This window comes from Gavia stellata, chromosome 12 (genome assembly GCF_030936135.1).
Source record: "Gavia stellata isolate bGavSte3 chromosome 12, bGavSte3.hap2, whole genome shotgun sequence".
Lineage (NCBI taxonomy): Eukaryota > Metazoa > Chordata > Aves > Gaviiformes > Gaviidae > Gavia > Gavia stellata.
Window position 1 is genome coordinate 17,581,530 of NC_082605.1, and position 23,450 is coordinate 17,604,979.

Consider the following 23,450-nt stretch of genomic DNA (forward strand, 5'->3'; position numbering starts at 1 on the left):
CTTGCAATTAGGCAAGTAACAGTGCTAAAAAGCCCAAGCAACCACACAGCGCCCGGTGCAGACAGACCGATTTCACACCAGTTCCTAGTAGGGCAAACCTAAACCCGGTTTCTACTGATTTAATCTCTTCTCCACCTTGGTATGACAAACAACTTGAATTAATTTAACTACTTACGCTTGGGACCGCTCCAGAGGTAACCCAGCGTAGCAGCCCCTGTGGATGCATCCCAGACTCCTCCTGCCTCGCAGGCTCAGTGGTGATTGCTGGGGGTTTCCCACTGCCGGAGCCCATCCCGTGGACTATTCCCACGCAGGCACATTATCTGCCTCCAGCTACAAAGGGACATCTTGACCATCTCACTACACAGCATATCGGGAAACTTCCTGGCTGTGGCAGCAGCACACTCCAGACCTCAGTGAGCCCGAATCATTCATGGGGGAGTTAACAGGATTCACCATTTTCACTTTGAAAGCATTTATACCGCAGCAGGACTGTTGCAGTTTGACAAAGGCTCTAAATTATGCAAACTTCTAGCAGGGCATTTCTTTAAAAAAATTGCAATTACAACATTTTTATGGTAAACACATTGCTTCCAATATAAATCAATTTAATTAAGATGAGACTTTTGAATATTCAAGTTAGTTAAGAATGCAGGAGCCTTTTTTTTTTTAAGGGTATGTCTAACAAAATCCAAAACCCCAAGCCACTGTATAGTTTTCTTTTCTCTAGACGTGCCCCGTGAGATTGAGATAACGTTGAACACATGGACACATTGCAAATCGAAGGATGCTAAAACTTGCCATCGTGTTGCAAACTGTCAGCTTTGTAACCGTGGCAGTAAATCTCCCCGCAGCCAGTGTTCGGGGCTGAAGCACACGCACACTTCTGACATTCCAAAGAGCCCCAAACCACCCTGACAGTTATAGGGTGTTTTTAAACCAGCATTGCTTTTCACAGAGTCTGAGTAAACAGAAAGAGCTGACCCTGAAAAATAAGTCAGCCTCGTATAACATCAGTTTTTAGTGTCATGAAGAAATATGGGATACTTCACACTACGTAATATTTTTATGGATAATCATCAACAATGTAGCGCAGAGATGGAAGGGAAAGCAGTGCATGCACAGAAACCTCTTTGTCCTCTTGTTTTCCCTTCTCTCCAAATCATCTATTTGATCAACAAATGGCCAATGTGGACCCGCTTTCTATCTAGCATCGCTCCCCTTACAAGCTCCCGGGCACACCCCGGCTTCACTGCATTCCTCCCAGCACGTCTTAAATATGCAATGCTTAATGCATCACCTGCAATTAGTAACCTTGAGTATTTTCATGTGCAGACCTCGAGGCAGCACCCAACTCTCAGCGCCCCAGGAGCACCAGGTAGAGGGGCCTCGCTGAGAAGCGCAGTTTTGGGGGTGCCGTGCCCGTGCTTAGCCCCAAGGGCAGCAGCTCTGCCTGGGGGCACTCAGGCTGCCACAACGGAAGGACCCTGGAGACCAACTGTGGGGCATGCGTGTTCATCTGCATGCCTACCTATTGCCTGTGCTCGTGCAGCGACTGCAGAAAAATCTGTGAAGCCCTAGCGTGCACAGATCAGTTTAAGATCTCCTTTGCGGCATCCTGGGAAGCCCTGGGACCGGGAATAGGTACACGTGCTGCCAGTGGCCAGCACAGTTATCTATAGATGTGTTTACATGTCAAGCTCAGACAGCTTTCAGCACAGGTGAATACTTTTGTGATGGACTAAAATGCAGACGTGATCAGACTCGCATCCAGAGATAACATTCCCCCATCCAGAAAGTCATTCCTGAAAACAGGGCTCCTGGTATTGACATCTTATGAAATATGACTTTTCCCCATAATTCTGCAGCTACGCCTTGCTTTGAAAATGAGGGCTTGCACCACAGACCCTCTACGTGACACACTGCAGCCATGGGCTTTGTGTGTACCAGCCAGCCTCGAAATCCCAAGTGGGCAATCTTGGTGGGAAGGGTCTGGTCTGGTTACATAGCTAATACATTCCTTCAGTGTATGTCAAAACAGTCTGCTGCCATTTCAGAGGCTTACAGCTTCCTGCAGCCCTGCAAAATACTCGGCCACATAGGTGTCAGAGCACATTACAGAGGCAGGAGCTGCAGCCTTATTTTCTGTACCACAGTGGGTGTGTGTGTGTGTGTGTGTGGGTGTGTGTGTTCATTTTTAATGCCAGATTTAACACAATATTTTATTGGTGTGTATGATACCACCCCAGATCTTCAAGCACACAAAAAAAATCTCTTAAATAAGCTAAACCATCTTTGAATATAAAAGACTTAATGAAAACTATTTCAGATGTTACTCAAGGTATCTGAGTTGGTTTTGCTGCCTTCTACAACAGAGGAGAAACAGACTCCACCTATTCTGCATATTTTTGAAGTACTTTGAAAAGTGGGAGAGGCAGGAGAGTACCCAGCAGTGTCTCATCCACTTGCATCGTCTCAGCAGCCCCACGATAATGGGGACGCGGATGGTGGGAGCCCATGCTACGATGTCAAATTACGGGGACAAAACAAGAGAGTTGGTGTAAAGCTCTGCGGACGGTGCTCGGACACACAACTCCCCGTGGAGACTTCACGAGGCATTGGAGAAGAGGCCAGTGCCAGTTACACGGCTCTCAAAAGAGGGTCTGGAAAATAACCACCATTAATGATAAATGCAGGGGATTTCACAGGCAGCTTGGTGCCTAGTGTATTTAGGTGCTTTTGCAAATCCCAGCCAAAGCAATATGCCTCACGCAACACCAAGATACAAAACACAAGCTATAAGAGAAGATGGAATTTAAAATCCCCCGACTAGCCTTTAGGATAAAGGAGCTTTGCTATCACAAAAACCTATCAGTCCAAACAGACGCCTCTCCAGAAGATGGGAATACTTCTCTCTGACAGCATCCAAAGGTTCAGCAGCATAGCTATTTTCGTGTGTGGAAAGACATTTTATTTTTGCGTCTCCATGGCTACTGGAAGACCAAATGGCACGTGCTGACTCAGCACAGTGAGATGAGAACTCCTTTGCCCTTGTGTGTTTTTCAGCATTATTTTAATTAACGTGCTAGCGTCTGATTTCCTTAACCTCAACCCTTCTCTTCTCTTTCGACACTTGCCCAGCCGCACTCAGCCAGCCTCTCCTGTCACTTCACCACTGGTGCCACAGGTACAAGCTCTCCCGTCTCCCATTAACAGTGATGAAACTGTCACTGGCACATCACCAATGGCAATTTCCTTAGCAATAAGCGGTCCAACACCAATGATGAGAAAGCAAAACGGGCCTGCTCAATCTTTTTAAGACCCCTTGATCCAACCAGCTCTGCAGACCCCTCTCCTCTCTGTGTCTCAGTCCCAAATGAGAGCCTGGAAAGCATCCCGCCCACCCCTTATTGCTCTCATGGGCTGAAAGGAGGCAGTTAAACAGAAACCAGCACAGTTCACAATTTATGTAAACAGGCTGTTTTCATACCAGTTGCTCAACCTATTAATAATATCTCGCCGGCCACACATTTGTCTCCTCGAAGCCCACGGCAAAATTCCCTGCCATTTCAAAGCGTGCAGGATTTTGCATTCCAGGCTGACAGCAAACATTTTTGAGTGCCACTTTTTAATGGGGCACAGATTTCTGCTGAGGTTTGGCTAGTCTGCGCCAGCTGACATGTAACTGTATAAAGGATCAGCTGCAAAAGCAGCCAGAAGCTGCAAAACCAGCCAAAGCAGGAGTAAAATGGTAGAAAACTGTTTAAGGGATTTGGTCTGTAGGAACAGCTGCAAAAGCAGCGGTAAAATGGTGAAAAATGGTTAAAACCATGGCTCCTTCCCTTCTCCCTCCTTTCTGATCCACAGCTTTGGAGGAAGAAAAACACCTTTGGAAGTGGGACTCCAGCTGTGCCTCCCCACGAAGACAGAAGGCAATAAACCCACGTAGGTATTAGCTTTTTCCTTCTCTCTCCGTTGAAAGGATCCCTTTTAAGTGCACTTTACCCACAAACCAAACGGGTGACCCGCTCCTCCTGGGTTCCCATGGTGGGTCACCCGTGCCAGGCAAAGCCACCGGTCCCTGGGGCACACATGGGCTGGGGACAGCCGAAGCGGATTTCAGCGCATTTGGGCAACCCAGCTGCTTTTCCCCATTTCACCCACCGGCGCTTCCCCTCCGTGCACTTACTCGGGCCTGTTGCACTCTCGTATCGCCGTCTTTATGCCGCCACCACATGTTCTCGAGCAGGTCCCGAAAGGGCTCCACGTCCCCCACGCTCCGTCTATCACCGGTGCCTCTCGCTCCTTGGGCACACACATCCCAAACCGGCAGTGCTGCATGCAAAGGAGAGGGATGGGAAAGGTGGGTTTGCATTGCTTTTGCATTACAAGCCGACCAACAGCGACCAGCCTGGACGACAAGACTCAGGCTTACTTATTTCTCAACCACAGGCAAAATGCAGCAAAGATTTTGCAATCAAATAAGATTGAACTTCTTTACTTTCTGTCTGTCACCCCCATATTTTTCTTTCTCTGCACCCTTAAATGAAGAAGCGAAGGCAAGGTGCTGAGTCCGCAGGAGTGATTTATGGGAAGACGACTAAGGACAACAGCAACCACCGAATATTCCCTGTTTGCTGGTGCCGGACAGCACGGCAGCGCTCACAGCGCTGGCTTTTCAAAAAGCAGCTTATCTGATTTCCTGGAGAGCAGCAGGAACCGCACTGTGTCAGGGGAGGAGACAGACAGTAGGGAAAAAAACAGGGAAAACTCAAACCTCCCTACAGCCGTACAAAGCCCCAGAACAGAAGAGGGAAAGGAAACTTCCAAAGGGTGAATAAAACAGAAAAATTAATTCCTCAATCCAAAGTGTTTTTTTTCACTCAGTCATAACATGGGACTTGCCAAGGCCTGGCCTACACTTGTTTTCCAGCTATAACTCTTGTTTTCTTTTGTTTGGAAAACTGGTTTAAATTATCTTGGCAAGCTCCCGTCCTCCATTTTCATGGTATAAATTATATCCTTTTGGGGTATATGTGCTAGTTTGACTACACAGCCTTCTGGAGAGGTGAGATCTAGCTGAGAGTTGCATCCTCGCCCCACTAGAGTAGATGGAAAAGTGTCCCCAAGACCCACGAGAGCACGGCTTTCCTCTCGCTGAACAGTGCTGGCTAAAGCAGATTTAAACCCAGAAATGTGCTCATCTGCTGGCGAACGCCTAAATCTTTGCAATTATATGAAGCCCAAACATTGCTGATTGCTCACAAATGAGAAGAGGTTACGGACTTAAAGAAGAAAACATGTAGTGCATCATTAAAATATTCCCTTGCAATATTTCTGTGCGCCAGATACTGCTCAGGCAGGGAAACACCTGACGATCTTTATGGCAAAGGGGTCGAATTCACTGATGTGCCCCGTTTTTCCAGCCCTTTCACTAACAGCAGAACAAGGTTGCATCAAAAGACACCATGAGTTCACCCTCTTTTTTAGACAACCTTATGAACCACCTTAGAGAAAGCTCTCTAGGAAAACAGAGCGAAATCAAGCTATCATGGGGGTTGTGCATCCAGCTTATAGGACACTGGCACTGCAGCACGTTTAACACCTTTCGCCCACGATGGCCGGCTTGCCGCCTTGCTTTGCTGATGAAGAAAGCTGATCTCAGGTGCATTTGCCTATGGGCATGCTTTGCAGGACAGCTGAACAACTCGTAGCTTGGGCCCTACGTGTGGTGTTTGCTCAGAGGTGAGCATGGTCTCTAGGCTGCAATGTGCCCTGGATTTGCTTTCATCTGAAGATTTGATTCCCCAGATAGAAACTGGCTGAAAAATATCTGCTACAGTAACGGACAAGAATAAAAGAAGCTGAAACGCCCGTTTCTTTGCTGCAGGACAAACCGTTACGACACACAACTCCTCCTGGCATTTAGAGGGTTGAAAAACTGCAGGATGGCAGTCCTGTACAGGGACAAAGAGGTCCGACAGCTATCATCAACATACCAAAATATATGACACCAATCCAACAGTGCTGTCCCTGTGGAGAACTTCTCGCAGCAATGTTGATGCTCACAGCTAAATATATAACCACAGTCATGATTGGCACCACTGACCCAGAGAAGATGACTGAATAGCTAACTAGTGAATGTGCAAAGCTAACAGACCGTGACACGACCTATATGTCTCCCACCTTATGGTTGAGAATTAACCAGGAAATCACCTACATCCCTTGATTTTATTAAAAATAGGGGGTTTGGAGTTGATGGTAAATCAAAGGGGGGAAAAAAAGAGCAGCTGTTTTAAATAAACAGCAAGATTATCTTATGGAAACGCAATGGTGTTTCTTGGAACCACACTGAATAGTCTGGCTGTGCAACCTCGGGCCTTTTGTATTTTAAAAATAATTTCTATGTTGAGTTACAACAGAAAAACGAAAAAGCCTGCCAAGGTTCTCTTTCCTATGAGCTTACAGATCAGAGAATGAAGAGAATAAAAGAGCTTTTGTCTGGAGCAAGTTCAAAATAACTTAGACACACAGTTGAGCAGGAGAGCAATGGCAGGGACGGGAGACACTACAACAGACTTTCCTTTCCTTTGTCTTGCCACTGGAGTCCCAGATAATTCACCAAATCCAGCTCCCATCCTTGGGCTGACTTTGGCTGAATAGATTAGCAGGGGGCAGACAAGTGCTGTGAAGCTTCATGCATGCATAACATATACGCTACCTGCTGCCATACGGCAGGAGACAGAAATGATTACTATTCGTCTACTCTTTTTTTACCATTCTTTAAACAACCCTGAAAACCACAAGAGATAGAGGCCCAAGTTTATGACCCTCTTTATTTTCTTTCAGTGATTTATTTCCACCCGACAATGCACTGGTGCTGTGAAACACTGTAAACCATCACGAATGGTGCTCACCCAGCAAAGGCCAAACTCTGGGCTGGGCTTATTCCTTGATTTAGCGATATCATATTCAGTGTCCTCACATGCAAAATATGCATAAGATAATATTTCCATGTTGTTTTAGTGTCCTTGATTTAAGAATAAATTTAGAGCCCAGTTAAATCTACATCCCAGTAGTTTTAGCTAGATTTTTCTTAGCTATTCAGGCTCCCTCATTTCCAAAGATATCTCCATAAAAAATGGCATGGTATTTTCTCCATCTGCCAACCCATATATCACGGGCTTTAAACATGCAGACTTGAGGCAAGGCATTAGTCAGCAAGCAGCAGTTTGACGGGGCTCCTGGCCACAGCAAAGTACCAAAATAGCGATTTATTCCAATGAAAAGCACTCCAGACTCGCACCTCAGCATTTCACAAGCCCAAGGAAACACTGCAGAGAAGAGGGTTTATGATGATCCAAACCTTAAGCTTGAATTAGACCAACACAAGATACAAGAATTGCTCCGTAAAGCCTTTTTGCGAGAATACATTCAAATGCCTGAACACAAGTAGACTGCATTAGCTTTTCTTAAGAGCCCATCTGCTCTCAGCTGAGAAGTTCAGGTCACACTTGTCTAATTTGTCTAAACTTGTCAAATTGTCTAAATTTGTGGACTGAAATGTTTTTGCTTACACGGTCTTTATTAAGAGCCATGCAGCTGGACACTGCCTCTTGGATGACATGGTAACTCTGAGGAGGTGCTAATCTGCTCAATTGCAGTTGTTCGCACATCACTCTGGCCATATCCAAGGGTAACGGCAGGTTTGTCGGAACAAAATCGCAGCCCAGATTTTTGGAATTTCAAGAAGATAGCTACTTCTGAGCTTCCAGCAGTGAGCAGACCCCAAGCTCACAAACGGAGAAGTTAAAGACACAAGGTCTCAAGTCAAGGGGACACCACAGATGCCTAAACTTTATCCTGAGTCTCAAAAAAGGAGGGATTTTACATAAAAACATTAAATATTGGTGCACCACTGGCTCCAAAGAGTAGCACAGGAATAGGATTTCCAACCACATCTCTAACGCATATTCTCAACAACAAAAACACATTGACTGCGCTTTTCCCTAAGAAAGGAAGGCAAATAGATACAATATGCCCATTGCCTTGAAGGAAATCAGTCGAGTGTCGTTGAACAATTGACTTCAGACACATGCAAAAAAAGATTAATTACCAAGCCTTTATGGAAAATTATACGTAAAAGAGCATCCAGATATTTTCATTAAAATACATTTGAAAGACTATGAATTAAAATGTTGACTCTTTCTAAAGAAAAATTTAACTGTTGATCATTAATAGCCAGAAAAGCAAATTTTTAAGCTATACCTTGTAGAATAACATCACACTTTTTTTACTAAACCTAGATGGAGAATATTTTTGTTCAGTCAAAAATTCTGAAAACTAGTTAGCATTTTTCTTCAAAAGCTTCAGTATCTCAATAAAATAAAAAGAAAAATCCTCTTAATGATTTTTCTCCAGATCTGGACAACAAAAAATGAAATACTTATTCTAGAAACCACAATGCTAGCTGGAAACTAACATTGCACATGGAAATAGAAATAGAAATTCTATGAATTACTGCCAAAACTGTTCCATAAAGAAAATGTCAATCAGTTCTATATTTTACTCTGAAGTTGTGAAGATGAGAAGCCAGTTGGCAGGTTTATGTTACACAAAATTACTAATTGTTCACATCACATAGGAAATTTCTAGTAAAAGCCTAGGGAAGCTTTGCAAAAGTTTTGCTCAAGAGTTCACTCAAGGGCATTAATTTAAAAAGATAAGCACTCCAGAAGGAATACCTGGCTTTAAACAATGTTATGCCATGCAGTCGATTTTAATCACATTGTCTGGGGTAGAGTTGACCCAAGCGTACCAGGCTTAAAACACACGGAGCTGCTTTGGGCTTCCACCCTTGCAGTCAGAAGCTGTGCCCCATACAACTGGCCATTGGGACAGGACGATTTTGACCGATGTGCTTAGCCTGAGCCCCGGGAAACATAGCTACAAGGCACAAACCACCAGGTATTACAGACCTTTCCAGGCTCACATTCTGTCCCATCAGCCCAAGGCGTGTGTTGGGTACGACATCCCTTGTGCGCGCCATCAATGTTAATACACCAAAGTCGCCGACACTGCATCTGCTTCAGTTATTGAAAAGATCAAAATATTAAATAAATATGGGCCACATGCCTTACCAGATAGATGATCCTTTATGAAATTATCCCCCTAGGGTTTATCATTAGCTCACAAGCTTGATAATAGTTTGATGGCTTGTGAGCCTCCCATTCATCCAACCCCATGAGGCCTTATTTTGCTCCGGCAACACCAGAAGAACCAAGGTGTGGAATTTCACTTACCATATATGGGCACACTTGAGATCCGGGTCCAAAAATTAACTCACATTGTTTGTTGACGTCATAAATCAGCCCCGGGAGCTGCTGAGGCAACGTGTAAGTTCTTGATGAAGGTTCATCAAGCAAACACTCCCCATAACCAGTGCTACAACACAAAGCAGAGAAATGGTGTTAAACAGGAGGCGATGCAACTAGAACCCATTGGTGTTTACCTGAGCCAGCCTTAGGGCAGACGTGCACCACGTTTGCCATATTTAACAAGCACTGCAGCAGCTACTGCAGACTCAAGCACAGGAGCGCAGGAGGGCACATTACCCATTCACCACCACCCCCGTGCTGTGCTGTCCACCACCATGTAGTCAGCTACCCTGGCAAAAGCATTTCTGAGTGTGCACAACCTGCATGTAGATGCTGAGTAAGCACTGATAGATATTTAGAAAGAAAATCATTGATTAGCAGAAGAACTGGGGGACTGAGCTTCTGGATTTGCCAGGACACTGTCGTGGCTCTCGTTCTGCTCTCCATCACAACACGTGGGAAGGCATCATGGCAAAATGGGCGATCACTACACATCAAACTGACCCATGGGCTCCTAGAGCAGTGTTCCCACCATGGACTAGTGCCAGGGCTTTATCTTGACCTGTGGAGCAGAAAGGCAGATTCAATCTGCCTCCTAAAACAGCTCTGTATCTGGGCCACAGGGCTTGGAAAAACTCACTCTTCAGGTTCAAGGAGCACACATTCCTTAAAAGCAATATCCATGGGGGAAGACTTATTCTTCCCCATAGAGAGGCTGGTCCTTGCCAGTTTATCACGAGGCTGAACTGGCAGGGACTGGATGCCAGGGGTGCATTCCTGCTGTATGTAAAGGATGTGTGCACACACAAATCCCTCCAAATGCTGCACACTAGGATTTCAGATTAACTGCTGAACCCCATGGGATGCACGCACATGTCAAAACAGCCTAAACACATGCATATGCAAGGCCTTACTCCAGAAATTCAGTGATGTATTTCCTACTGCATTTTGACCACATCCAGGGATTGGTGTAGAAGTTCAGTGTTGGTGCCATGACATGCTGTTGATTTTTACCTCCGTCTTCTTTGCACTTATGATTGTCATCATGTGGCATGTTAAATCTAAAAGAAAAACAGCAGCAAAAAGTACAGTCAGTTAAGTGGCACATGTCAAGTATTTAGCATAGCAAGAGCAACAGTGAGAACTAAATGTAAGCAAACCCAGGAATTTTTCCTAGATATGCTACTGACAGCTATTACAGAATAAAAGTATTAATATGCACATATTCATAAGTGTCAACAAGCATTGCTCCAATTGGGTTCGCAGCACTTGTCTGCAAAAAGCTACGCAGGAGCCCGGTAAGCTCTCCACTCTGTGACTGCATATTTTAACCAGGCAAGCCCTCGAGGGAGCCTGGAGTAAGATGCAATTTCAGCTGCAGTTTCTTTTTCAGCTGATGGTCGCGATCCAGCAGGCAGGCTGGAGTCCAGCCCCGCCTTTATAAAAACGGCACATTCTCTGGAATTGAGCCAGAGAGCCAAGTTTCTGAAGGAGATGAATGACCTGAGCCCACTGACCACAGGTGCCCAAAGTCGCTCGTTGTACGTAGGCAATACCCTATGCTGGCTGCAAGATGTTTTCTAATGCAGTTGAATACCTTGGGCCACGCTGATCCCTCATGCTGTTGCCTAAATAGGGTGCACCAGGGATAGACTTTGCTCCTATACTTTACGTGGTAGGTTTGCAAAATGCCACCAAGCATCAATATCAGCAGAAACCCACGCGAAGTTTGCAGCACATGACATATCGAAGAATGCGGCAAATACACTGACAGAGACAGAATGGCTTAAAGCGCTTTGCCGTTTGAAGTGGAAAAGGGGAAATGACCCGGTGTGATCCTGCATTTGAAGGCTGGGGAGTTTCTATCCCATTAAGATTGCCTCCAACGAGCCACCTTTTCACTCTGCTCCCTGTAAAAGAGCAAAGAGGCATTTCCTGCTCGGGAGCGCCTCTAACACCTCCAGCAGCTCTGGGGCAGCATTAGCGAAGGAATTAGCCACAGGTTAGGTGTGGGGAACGCCAAACCTTCGGGGACTTTCTCTCAGGAAATCTCATTTAAACAAATATTACTGTGGTTAAAAATAGACCGTCTCAGCAAGCTTTCTGTGCAGAAAAATGGAGTTTAAAACAATGAGAGATCTGTTCCCGAGTACTCATCCATCCCACACTTACAGACCTCCACCGCAAACCAGGCGTGAGGTGGTTTGGGACTGAACCAGCTGCCTAAGAGTTGTAGCTGGAAGGTAAAGGACTATGTGATCTAGGATGATTTTTCTCATTACCGCTCTCAAAAAGACTCAAAATCAGTTAAAAGAATTTTCCATCAGAGGAAGTGCATCTTGAATGACAGCATCTCTTCTGGGCATGTCCAGCAGCATGAGATTTTCTGTCATGAAATGGTTCAGGAGGCGGGTCAGGCTCACTCACGCATCCCGATCACCTGCCAGACGCCCTCGGTAAATTCCTCCCTTCACACACAGCTGCTGCGGTGCCTTCAGCAGCACCACGCATGGTGGTGGGACGAGCCGTGGCAGGCTGAGGACCTGCTCTCGGAGGAGACTTCAGTCCCAAAGGCTAGGTGAGACATGCCTGTGCCCCTCGCCCTGGTCCCCCCCGAGGCACCCAGCACCTCCCAGCCCCAGCCAAAAGCCCGGCTAGTCCCAGGTCCCAGTGGCTTGGCTGAGACGTCACAGCTGCTGGGGTATCCTGCTGACATCCGCAGGTAGATGTGAGAAGATGCAGCAATAAGGGACGTTTTGTTAGCTCTCCTCCCTTGCTTAGGGGCTGCTTGGGGTACCCTGTCACTCATCCTCCCCAAAATGTGGGTCTGCTGGTTTTGCTGCTCTCAGATAGGCTCTGGAGCACCCCACCACCTCCCAGAATCACACCACAGCTTTATCTTCCTTGGTGGTGCATCTTCTACCCAAGTACATTTATCTCCTCTCAAATAATTAGACTCAGCAGGTACCAAGTCTTAGCCTGGCTAGCAAGCTAGCATAAATCTTGGGCTATTTAAATGTAAATGTATTTACATAAAACATACACATGGCCAAGTTCATGGGCTATTGTGAAAGCAGTGCTCAGTCCGTTATCTTCACTAATTGAACAGCTCCTGTATGGGTCACAGACTGTGCCCAGCTCTGCCAGACCTAGGAGAGAACAAAGAGGTTTATGATAGAAAAAGGAATGTTGCCCATGGTTCAGCACAGGCAACTAACATTGTCACTACAAAAAAAGTTATTAAAAAGACAAAGAAAAGGTTTTCCTTACCCAGAGTATCACATTTGTCGTGCGCTCTACAAATATCCTGTCTGAAAGCAGAGCAGACCTGACACATTAATTTTCAGTGCAGCAGTGAGTTAAGGTACAAGCACAATAATAACAACATCCAAAAGCAATTCTTGGTCCTCTACCGCACGTTCTCATGCTGGCTGGTCACATTGTCCAGTTGGGGTCTGAACCTACTCCCTACCATAGTCAGAGGTTTTCATCTTATGTTGAACCCATGGGCAGACCTTGGACAGTCCTGAACCTCTCAAAGTCATCAACTGGTATGGTGGATACATTATCCCAATTCTGCTCGCAGTTACACTGCTCCCACAATTGCAAGTGTCATTACAACCACATCAAAACCCGAACATTTCCCATAGCTGCATATATGACATGCTCACAGCCTCTGACACACGACTGGCTACAGTTTTCATAAGAATATTCACCATACCTGGTAACAAGCACGGCTGTATCATGTTGAAGGTGACTTCCTTCGGGGTGGTTCTGGGATTGCTGCCATTGGCAAAAGTTTTTTAATGTTGTCTGGGCATTGTAAGATATTGCAGGCCCATCCTAATCAGCAACACACATAAAGCAGGTATTTTAATTATTCATCACACTGCTCACTACAAATGCCAGTGTTAAACAGAAGGAGAAGAAAACCACTTCCATTACCTGTTCATTATGTATCACAACCAATTTCACAATAACGATATTAATTAAATTTCCAATGCTTGGGTCTTTGTAGATAGAAGCCACCTGTTTCAGAAAGAAATATTCAGTATTATTGCTAACACTGAAGGAAAAAACCAATTAAGACAACACAGGCACGTTTTCCATTTTGCAAACGTTTCTCCTGAGCTGCTCTTCTGCCCCACTCAGTGCTCTGATGATACTTGGAGACACCTCCTGCCAGAAGCACAATTTTAGAATGAAACAAACCTGCTGGTATCGCAGAAACCCAACTTTTCCTTCTGCTTTAGCACATTTCACCAAATTACAGGATCATTCTGCTCTGAGATACAATGACCACCAACCAAGACTGTCAAAAGCGAATTATTCTCTCAAGTGCCTCATTTTGACATGGACAGTTTTAGACAACATTTTCACTGCACTTCTACCCTTGAATAGGATGAAAATCCCTCCAGTGACACAATTATGTTGGATACTCACTTCCAGTCACTATGCATCTATGGAGCTGCCTGTTTGGGAACTGCACTACTGCATCCTAGTACCAGCAGCTACTAAAATGCTTGTCCTCAGCCCAGAAAGCCAACCCTAGCACTACGCTAAGGATCAAGGTGACCACAGGCTCCTTCTCCTTGCAACAGCAAGGGAAGTCAGGCAACCGCATAATCTACTAGCACCAGTCCCTTGGAAGGCAGAGTCCACAAAGCACCTTTTTAATTCAGCTGCTATTTCACACGGGCCTAAATAAAAAGAAGAGTATAGCGTGCGGACTAAAGGGCCAGTGACACTTCTCATGCTGCCTGGGGTTTGGAAAGCTGGAAGGGAGAGGTGTGGGAAGGGTTAGGAAATGTGACGGGTCTGGGAAGGAAGATGACTCCAACCAGAGTTCCCCAGCCAAGTTTTACCAAGCTTTACTCTAATCCCAGCATTATCCCCACGCCTAGCTGAGGCAAACTGATGGTATCGCATAAGACCGCAGCAGAAAGGAGACTCTGTGACCACTAGAAAAGGATCCGTGGATGAATCTACTCCCCCTAGTTGAATACTCACTATCGACATTAACGTTAAGACATAGTGCTGTAGATTAGCACCATGGTAGGCGACCATCCTGCTGTCAGCCACCACCATCACTTCCACAAACCGAGGGTAGGAGAGAAACCGCTTTGTTCGTCTGTGGCTCTTCTTTTCACTGATGTTCCCAGTCTTGTTGCTATCCGCAGAAAATGACTTCACTTCCAGGCTGTGTTTCAACATCTCCACGTCGGATAATATGCTGCTTTCTGCCCACTGTCTTCTCCAGTGTTTCCGCTTGTTCTTTTTGTGACTGTGTTCATGATCTATGATTAAAAAGCAGACAAAAACATAAAGTACATTCTGGAGTGAACAGAGTTAATACTACATGCACGTTACATCATAATACCTATTTACTTCAACCGAGAGCTAGCAGGCTTGTTTCAAACAGCTAACCAAACCAGAAGCACTCTGTGGAAGCCCACCATGTAAACCAACATCTAAGGCTTTTCTTAATTTTTAAAGTAATCTCACTGAAGCCAATGGCACCTAAAGGCGGACATTCACGTAAAGGCTTTCCTGCAGCAGAGCCGCCTCCTTGCCCGCGCAGGAGGGATGGAGCCTGGGCTGCAGTCCAGTTTAACACGACGTGAGCCCGGTGATGGTAATTAGCCACCGCAGAGGCAGTGTGAGGATTCTGGGCACGTCCAAGGTGGCCAGGAAACCACAGGAAACAAAGGTCCAAATCCTGTATTTCTAACTCAGGCATGAAGGACGGCAGGATTTGGCCTTCATAGCGAAGCAATTATATATGATTTATTTCTGTCTCTAACAATAACATGGCTGGGCTTCAATTCCCCCCCTCCCTTTATTATTCTGTGCTACGGGAATGGTAAAGGTCATCTAATAGCACAGCTGCCACTAGCTAAAGAATAGAATTCAGGAAGTTTCACATATACTGCTTTTGATATTCAATTAGGCCAAACATAAAAGCAGCCTGAAAATATACTCCATGCTGATACAAAGACGACAAAGTGAAGAGGGAGAACAGGCAAATAAAACATATGGGATCGTGTACAATTAAGATTTACTATCTGATTAGTATGTAATTATAGCATTATTTAAATGTAAGAGCAAAATCAGTCTTATTTGATGCCACTTAATTTTTAATCAGTTCATCATAGGAAGCAGCTAATTGGATGTGATTCATCCATGAGAGACTGTTAGCTTCTGCATTTAATATAAAGCCAGATCTGAACTACTCATCTAAGACTCCAGGCTACAACCCTCATGCTCTTTGTTGCTTTAGTTTAATTTCATCATGGTGGTGAAAAATATCACGTTTCCTTATCTGACCCACTGAGTAGGTTAGAGGAAGCATAATATTAGGGAACAAAGGAATATTCAATGCTCAAAACAAGATTGAAATGATAGGAAACTTCTTAGCTATTTTTCCTGTGTAGTTTCCTTTTAGGGTATTTTGTAATAATTTCCAAAAAAAGAAATATAAAATACATTCTCTAATATCAAGGCAGGCAAAAGGGGTCGGCCATCTTCTACCTATTTGAAAAATACTATCCTTTTGGCTTATGTGTAAATAGGCAATAGAGTATTTAAGAATTAAATCCTCTTTACTCTGCACTGCCTAAGTCTTATGAATTCCCTTTTCTCGATATAGTCCAGACCACCTTAATACGGCACAGAGTCCACAGTTATTTCAGTAAGAATTCGAGAAAGCCAATGGCATTTGTGGTTATAATTGGATTGCCCTAGTTCCTCTGCACTAATCAATGCCCTTGTGTTGGCAAGGTTGTGCTCTCATGCTGGCACGGGTTTTGTGGGCAACCGTGACATTATCCCGACTCGTTCAGTGCCAATCAGCGGGGGAAGCCAACTATGCATACAAATAACTTAAAGGTGAGAAGACGACCAGACCGAAGAGAAAGTGCTAACCTCAGCCCTTCATCCAGTTCCCCTCCCCTCTGTGCCCTCAGCCAGCCACTTAAATTTCCCTTTTAAATAACTAACTAACTTCCAAAAGGAGCAGGCACTCAAGGAAAAATGCATTAAGGATGGGGAGATGCTCAACACGGCTTGAGCGAGGCTGAAGGCAAGGCTGCGGTGCGAAGGCAGAACTCTACACCATCCGCTGCCGCAGCCACAGAGCCCCAAACGGGACCACGGAGCTCAGGCGACCTCTCCTCCAGCCAGCCTGGCAGAGGGAGGTTAGACAGCAAAAGACGAGGGAAATGCAAAGGATTCTTTGAAGAGACACCTGTTATGCGGGAGGTGTTTAAAAGACATTAATTGATGCTCACCAGGCTTGCACTGAAATCCTGCAGCTAGTGTTGTCACATGCTCAAAAATAAACCCCACCCAAAAACCAGAGAGGTCCACATGAAATGCCAGGTCTGGTTCCAAGAGCCCCGACCTGAGCCGTCACACAGGAGAAGCAGAGCCCAACACAGCCAGGTACGCCCAGCATAGAGGAAAAACTACCATTCTTTCTGTTGCAGAGATGCGGCATGGTGTCATAGAATCATTTCGGTTGGAAAAGACCCTTAAGATCAACTCCAATCGTTAACCTAACACTGCCAAGAGTCAGTACAGTATCAGCGTACTTCCCTCGTCCAGCACGCAAATCAAGTCAGCCACATCATCCCTTCAAAAACCAATATATTTTTTTCCAGGTATGAAGTCACTCCAACACTTACAGCACGCTATTTGGACAACAGTCACGTATAGTATGTTTGCCAGCCTAGTTACTGCAAAACCAAGCACTAGCGAGTGGGGATGCATTGCATGTAAATCCACTCCTGGACTTTGATAGCAGTGAACTGTTATCTTTACCCATCTTTCTTGCATATAACTACACTCGGAGATGGTGCACATTCACCTGTAAAAAATTAAACACTAATGGCAGTGCACTGCTCCCAACCCACCCATAAAACCCTCACTGACATTGATGGGAGTTGCATACAGGCACTGCCAGTACTCCACGTGCCTGATGGTGTTGATATCTTGCTCTGTTACGATGGCCAAAACAGAAATGCTCTTACTGAATGGTGCAGCATACTGCCATTTAATCAAGCAGAAGTGAAAATCTCTCACGTTACACAAGAAAACTGCAATTTTACAGTGACAGCTTCCTACTGCCACACACAACACCAAAAAAGGGTGTGATATTTTCCCACCTGGTTTAGCTTTTTTTTTTTTCTATTGTGTTAATATATTAGCAGAAATCAGGAAGCAAAACGGTTTGCTTGACAAGCTCTCAATCTTTGCAAATGACCTGAAAAACATCTACCTACACATGGCAGTAATTGGATGGGTTTAAGTAACAAAACATTTTCTTTAATTGCAGAAAAAACAAAACCCCAATGAGTAGACAAATACTTTAAAACCACACAAACTACAGATCAATAATTCAAGTAGTAGATGAGCTTATGCACTGATTCAACAGTTAATATTCATTTAAGAGGTGGCTAAAAGGCTGCTGGAATAAAGTCCATTTTACTGCTTGCTTTACTAAGATGGTCTATGGCGTCTGCACTGTCTTTAGACACACCCGGAGGTGTGCATTAATTTATTTTTTTCCGCTTGGTTTCTTCTTTGTTATGTGGGACTTCAGAAGGAGACCTGATCCTGTGACAGGGATATTCCTTCCTGATGGCATCTTTCCACCCATGCCATTTATTTTCACTTGTGCAAGACTCCTCAGTCCAGCGCCCATTGAGCTGATTTATGGATGATTCCTGCTGATTAATGGACTTTGGATCTAGCCCAAGAAGAGGGCAGGGGAGACTCAGGCCCTACATGAGTACTTTGCCTGCATGAAAGGGTGACAGGACAGAGTTGGGGACTGATTTTGCAATAGTAGCTATTGTTATGCTAAAATCAAAAATTAAAAGAAAGAGCGATCGCTTATCCCAACAGTTCTAATCCTTTCAATTTCTATATTAACTTGTCCTTGGAATAGAAAGCAATTTGCACAATTAAATAAGACATGTGACAATGCAAGCAATTCCAGTTCAGCTCCAAGTTCATGAGAGCTGCACAGAGCAGGGAAAAAGACAGACGTAAAAGAGGGAGAGCAGAGGCGGGGAAATCTATTTCTTGAGCTAATAATATTAACAACCTCTCCCTGCTACAAAAGGAGCATGGTCCTTTCAAACCAACATACTATCGTACATTTTCTGAATGTGTGACCTAGGATTTTTAACACAAAGTTTGCTCCTCAGCAGTTGGCCCATAACACTCCTAGACCTGCTCTGATCCAGCTGCGCAGATGATAAAACTATTGTTTGGAAGCTAATTATTTATTGCACACCTTCATAAAGCAGATCAAAATGCAGCTGAGCTCCCTCCAGGCAGAAAGTCAGCGTGTGACCTGCCTCTCTCAACTCGAGCAGAAGCCACGGCAGCAAACCCTGCCCGAACAGTTTGGTACAAGCTCTGGATAGAGTAGGCTGGCCCGAATTTGCTGCCTGTGGCTTGTACAACAGTGGCAGCTGAAGTGACTGCCATCCCTTGGAAAAGAGAGGGAAGAGGCAAAATGGATTTTCTTCATGCAGAGGTCAGACTGGCTGAAATCAAACCACATTTTTAGGTTCTTCTTGCCAGGAAATGGGATGGAAACTGGCTCCTTTTTAGGACCAAAACAGGTCCTAAGCTGGACCAAAGGATTTTTCTAGCCCTGGGTCTGTTCTAATTCTATATCAATATGCTTTATATCTCTATCTATCTTTCAATATATCTACAGATATACCACCGATGAATTTGCCTGAGGGCAAATTCTCACCTCTGTTACCGTGGGTGTGCTGTTGGGGCCAGCATAGCCCAGAGCTTAACACTTCTTTGGTGCCGGCAGCTTCTCGCCCTGCTCGGACAACAGCCAGGGACAGTAACGTAATGGGGGGAGCAGCAACTGCCTTGCTCTGCACCACACTGAGACGACCAGTCCTATGAGCAGGACCAATCCTGCCTTCCCTCTGGATAGCTCCTTGACTGTGCAGTTGGAGCTACTGCTACAGCTAGAAAAGGGAAAATTGTCTTCATTGATAAGAGGTGAGATCAATGACTTACATCAGAAGGTAAATGAAGGATCCGGGCCAGCCAGGATCCAAAGAGAAAGGTATTCTGCACTAAGGGTAAAAATGCTCGATTTTATGTAATCTCCAAACTGGGAAGTGTTCAAATGCAAATCCATCTGAACCCACTTAATAGAGAGATCAACTGGAGAGATCAACTGGAGTTTCAACCTTCATCGGCAAGAGCTAGACAAAACTGCATAGATCAAACTTTCATGGCTGGAACTATTGAAAATGCAGTAAAATATCAGACCCTTCACAGATGCCATTATCAGAGCAATATGAAGGAGGGAAACTTTTAATTTTCCCCATGTTCTTCATACTTCCCTTTGAATTAGGAAACAACCTGGGCTCAGAAGAGTTCTTTCCCAAGCTGTTCCAGAGCCGTAAGCAGTTTAGACCAGCATGAAGCATCACCAATACCAAAATGAGCAGTCCCACCTCCATTCACCCACTGCAGCCTGTGCACCAGAGCAAGCAGGGTGGTGGCTTTGGCTATGGAGACTCCAACCTTGGAGGTGCCAAAGTTCAAGGTGATGCTGAACCCACCTATGTCTTTTGGGGTGATTCTGCCTTTCTTCCTGCTGCTTGAACCAGAACGCGTGAGAACCATGGACTTGCAGTTAGCACCAATCAGCTTCCCTTAGGAAGAAAATATTCTCTGGTTTTATACCATGCAAACACCGAAGACCACACATATTCTAGATGTTTCCTTTCCCAATGATGTATGTGAAAATGCATTCCAGCTTTAAAGATTTTTTTTCTGCCTAAGGTAAAAAGTTACACGTGAAAGCTATCAATTTTGCACAGTAGACAGAAACTAGATTAAGGAACAAAACAATAAATTGCCTCTTTAAGAAAGCAGATAGTAACATGTGAGCTGAGCATGTGGCGGAAAATGATTCAAGATCATCTTACAGGCAAAATAACTAAATAACTGCGTCTCACAACCACAAGGCACAAAAGCACGACTGAATTGATACTAAATTGGTTTAAGGTATGGCTGACAGAAAGTTACAGTGCTGAAAAATCAGCGATACCAGTTCCATTACCCACTGGTTCAGGAAGAAAAATAAATTAGCCCTGTGGAATGACTAAAAAAAATAATTGCAAAATACCCTTGAAAACCATCCTGACACTGCAAGGGGCTAGGCAGTTTGCTAAAGTACATCCCAGTGTTTGACCGATAAGTAGACACACATCTGAGCCAGGCTGTGGGTCAAACCAGTACAAATATACCACAGGCACACTGACATACACCGGTGGCATTTCAGCACGTCAGAAAAACAGCCAGGGCTGCTGCCTTCTGCGCTGCCCGGGCTAACTGAACCTATTTGCCTGTATAGTTCTGTAGGTTACACTTGCTGAACTGACTTCTGCCTCGCAAGCCACCTGAGCACCCAAACTCCTGTGTTTGTTTACTTGCTCTTAATGCAACTTTCAATGCATAACAGTCGTAAGTACACCAACACGTTATTTGCACTCGTATCTAGTGATACCTAGGAGGTACCATGCCAACAAGAACACCACTGAGATCACCACAACTTTGCACTGACACTCACTAAAAGATGAGAAAAAGTATCCCATTAGAAAGAAAGAAACTTTGCCTAGCAGTTGGCCACAGGGATGCTGACAATACAGACGCGTGGGAGGAGAAGTCACAGAATAGTCAGCTTGCTTATTTTCAGTAGTATATACCACGGGGTAGAGATAGAAAGTACCAAAGTGATACCTTCCTGCTTCTCCCACTCGCCCTTCCTCAGCAGATGTCCATGCAGACAATGTAAAAGTAGATGCAAAACTGCAAGTACATCTATTTTGATTCTAGGAGAATAATTAAACTCTGTTCACTTACCATGTTTAAGTTGCAAACCAATAACCAATCAATAATAATCTGTTTAGTCACAATCTTGGTCTTCCACTGTTAGGGAATTAAACTTTCTTGCCAGATAGATGCTTGATACAACAAAATGCATGCACCTTGCTTATAACCCATGTCGAGAAATCTTCACACAAAACCGTGCTTATGGGATCTGTATCATTGGCTGCGATCAATTTTTTTAACTGAAGTCAAACACCTTATTTCACTTGCCAACACCACAGCAAGATAGCACAAACATTACAGCCTGATCCCTTTTCCAAGTCAGTATGGGAAAAGCGTGTGTTTGACATCCCAGGCCCATTTCACCAAGTACTAGTTGGCTGTTACTGTGCTATTACCTCAATAGGAAGCCAGAAATAGAATTAATGACATTAGCATATGGGACTTGTGACGTAACTCTCTCGTTTGCTGTTTTTGGGAGGGAAGGAAACCTGAAATAATTACTATCTGACTATAAATTACAGTTCACTTCCTTAAAATGAGAAGCTTTTCTGAGGGGAAGAACAAACTCAATGTTTTACCCTGAGGCCAAAAGCAAAGCTGACAGCTTAAACAGACTTTTGAAAGAGCTCAACGATTGCTCAACCTGGAAGCAAAGGCTTAGGAAAACCTCCCTGCAGATCTTCTACAATGCCACGGTTACGTGAGACCCAGCAGTACAGAATTTGCCTGAAGACCTGCCTAGAAACAAGACACCTAGAATGTGAAATACTGCTGGATGAAGGACTTGAAAGCCAAAATAAGGTCACAGTTGGAAGGAAGACAAACAGTCCAAAAGAACTAGCAAAAATACAAAAGGGCTCTAGACCAACTGCAAAGGGTCTGGGATTTCTCTGTGGACCACTCAGAAGAGTACGAACATTGAGTCCTGTGGAAAAGGCATTCAAAGTTTCTGCCCCAAAACTGCTATAAAATAAGAATGTAACACATATAAATGGTCTGTAGAATGAGCATCATATTTTCCACCTCTGGCCTGTTTGGCCCCGTTCCCCACCATTGCCAATTCTAACACCAGGTATATGCCCCGAACTACAGTTCAGGCAGCAGCAAGAGCTCATCACCCACCTGCACCAACAAGAGGCCACTTTACATGGAAAGGGACAAAGTCAGGCTTTAGCCATGGTGCCAGACCCTCAACACTTTCCCCCCAGGTCACCTCGCCGGTCACGACACTGATAACACATTAACAAATCCACACCCTGGTCAACATCAACCCGGCCACCCCCTCCCAAGCACGTGGGAACGTGGTGACAGGACCATCTCCTGCTTATGCCATGGGCTCACCAGTGACTTCCCGTGCAGCTGGGTGGCATTGGGAGAGAGATGACAACCATCTGTAAGGGCTTAGCGGGCTGGTGCTAATTATCACGCGGGAACAAGATCGCAATCATCAAGCTGGCAGCACCAGGCATTTGCTTGCTCAAGACACAGGTCAGCTCTCCTCTGCTCTGGCGGCTCCCCAGCGTCACGTTCAGCGGGAAGGGTTTGTTGAAGTGACTATGAAAGGGTGATCTATTACAAATTACTCATTAATGCAACAGAAAAATCAGTGACGTATTACTGATTATGCTTGTGTCACCCTAGCTCGGCGGCAAGACTTGGTTCATGCCGCCGATTTGTCTTGCGCTTTTTATAGCAACTTTCTCAACACAACTTACATACACACGCTTCTCTTCTCCTCCTCACCCGAATGAGTGTATGGGCCTTGCCTTTTTGGAGCTGCTGTGCCTGGCCGCACATGTGCTGCCTCCCAAGTAGTCAAACTGCTTTAATGCCTTGCAACTAAACACCCAGTTGCAAATTTGAGACCCTTTTGCATCCGTTTCTGGCAGGTACTGGGATGTGCTAAGCTTCCAGGCGGTGCCCAGCAGCCGTCTGTGCGGGTAACGCTTGGTGTTTTTCGGAAAGCAAGTACAGCAGCTGAGTCCCCAGGCTTTCCCACCTCCGCCGGCAGCAGGTGGTACAGGTAAGATCTGCTCTGTCCTGCACTCATCTGAGCCCGCTTCCAAAATCTCACCACCGCAGCACGAATTGCTGGAAGGCGTCTTTGCTGGCTACGGCCCTTTGGCTCTCCTCCAGAAACAGAAAAAGCTCTAATCATCTTCCTACTAGCTTGGCACCATCAGAGTG

The 23,450-nt window shown here is 45.0% G+C and overlaps 1 protein-coding gene across 1 annotated transcript in view; it reads right to left on the minus strand.

Annotated features, from left to right (window-relative positions):
- ADAMTS9 (ADAM metallopeptidase with thrombospondin type 1 motif 9) overlaps positions 1-23,450 on the minus strand; it is an 86,775-nt gene that overhangs the window by 57,100 nt on the left and 6,225 nt on the right. The window contains exons 4-12 of the mRNA XM_059823082.1: positions 14,388-14,674; positions 13,323-13,406; positions 13,099-13,220; positions 12,648-12,688; positions 12,421-12,526; positions 10,292-10,438; positions 9,303-9,444; positions 8,979-9,083; positions 4,190-4,335 (exon numbers count right to left, since the gene is read on the minus strand). Of these exons, the coding sequence (XP_059679065.1) occupies positions 4,190-4,335; positions 8,979-9,083; positions 9,303-9,444; positions 10,292-10,438; positions 12,421-12,526; positions 12,648-12,688; positions 13,099-13,220; positions 13,323-13,406; positions 14,388-14,674 (1,180 nt within the window). The remainder of the gene's footprint in view (positions 1-4,189; positions 4,336-8,978; positions 9,084-9,302; positions 9,445-10,291; positions 10,439-12,420; positions 12,527-12,647; positions 12,689-13,098; positions 13,221-13,322; positions 13,407-14,387; positions 14,675-23,450) is intronic.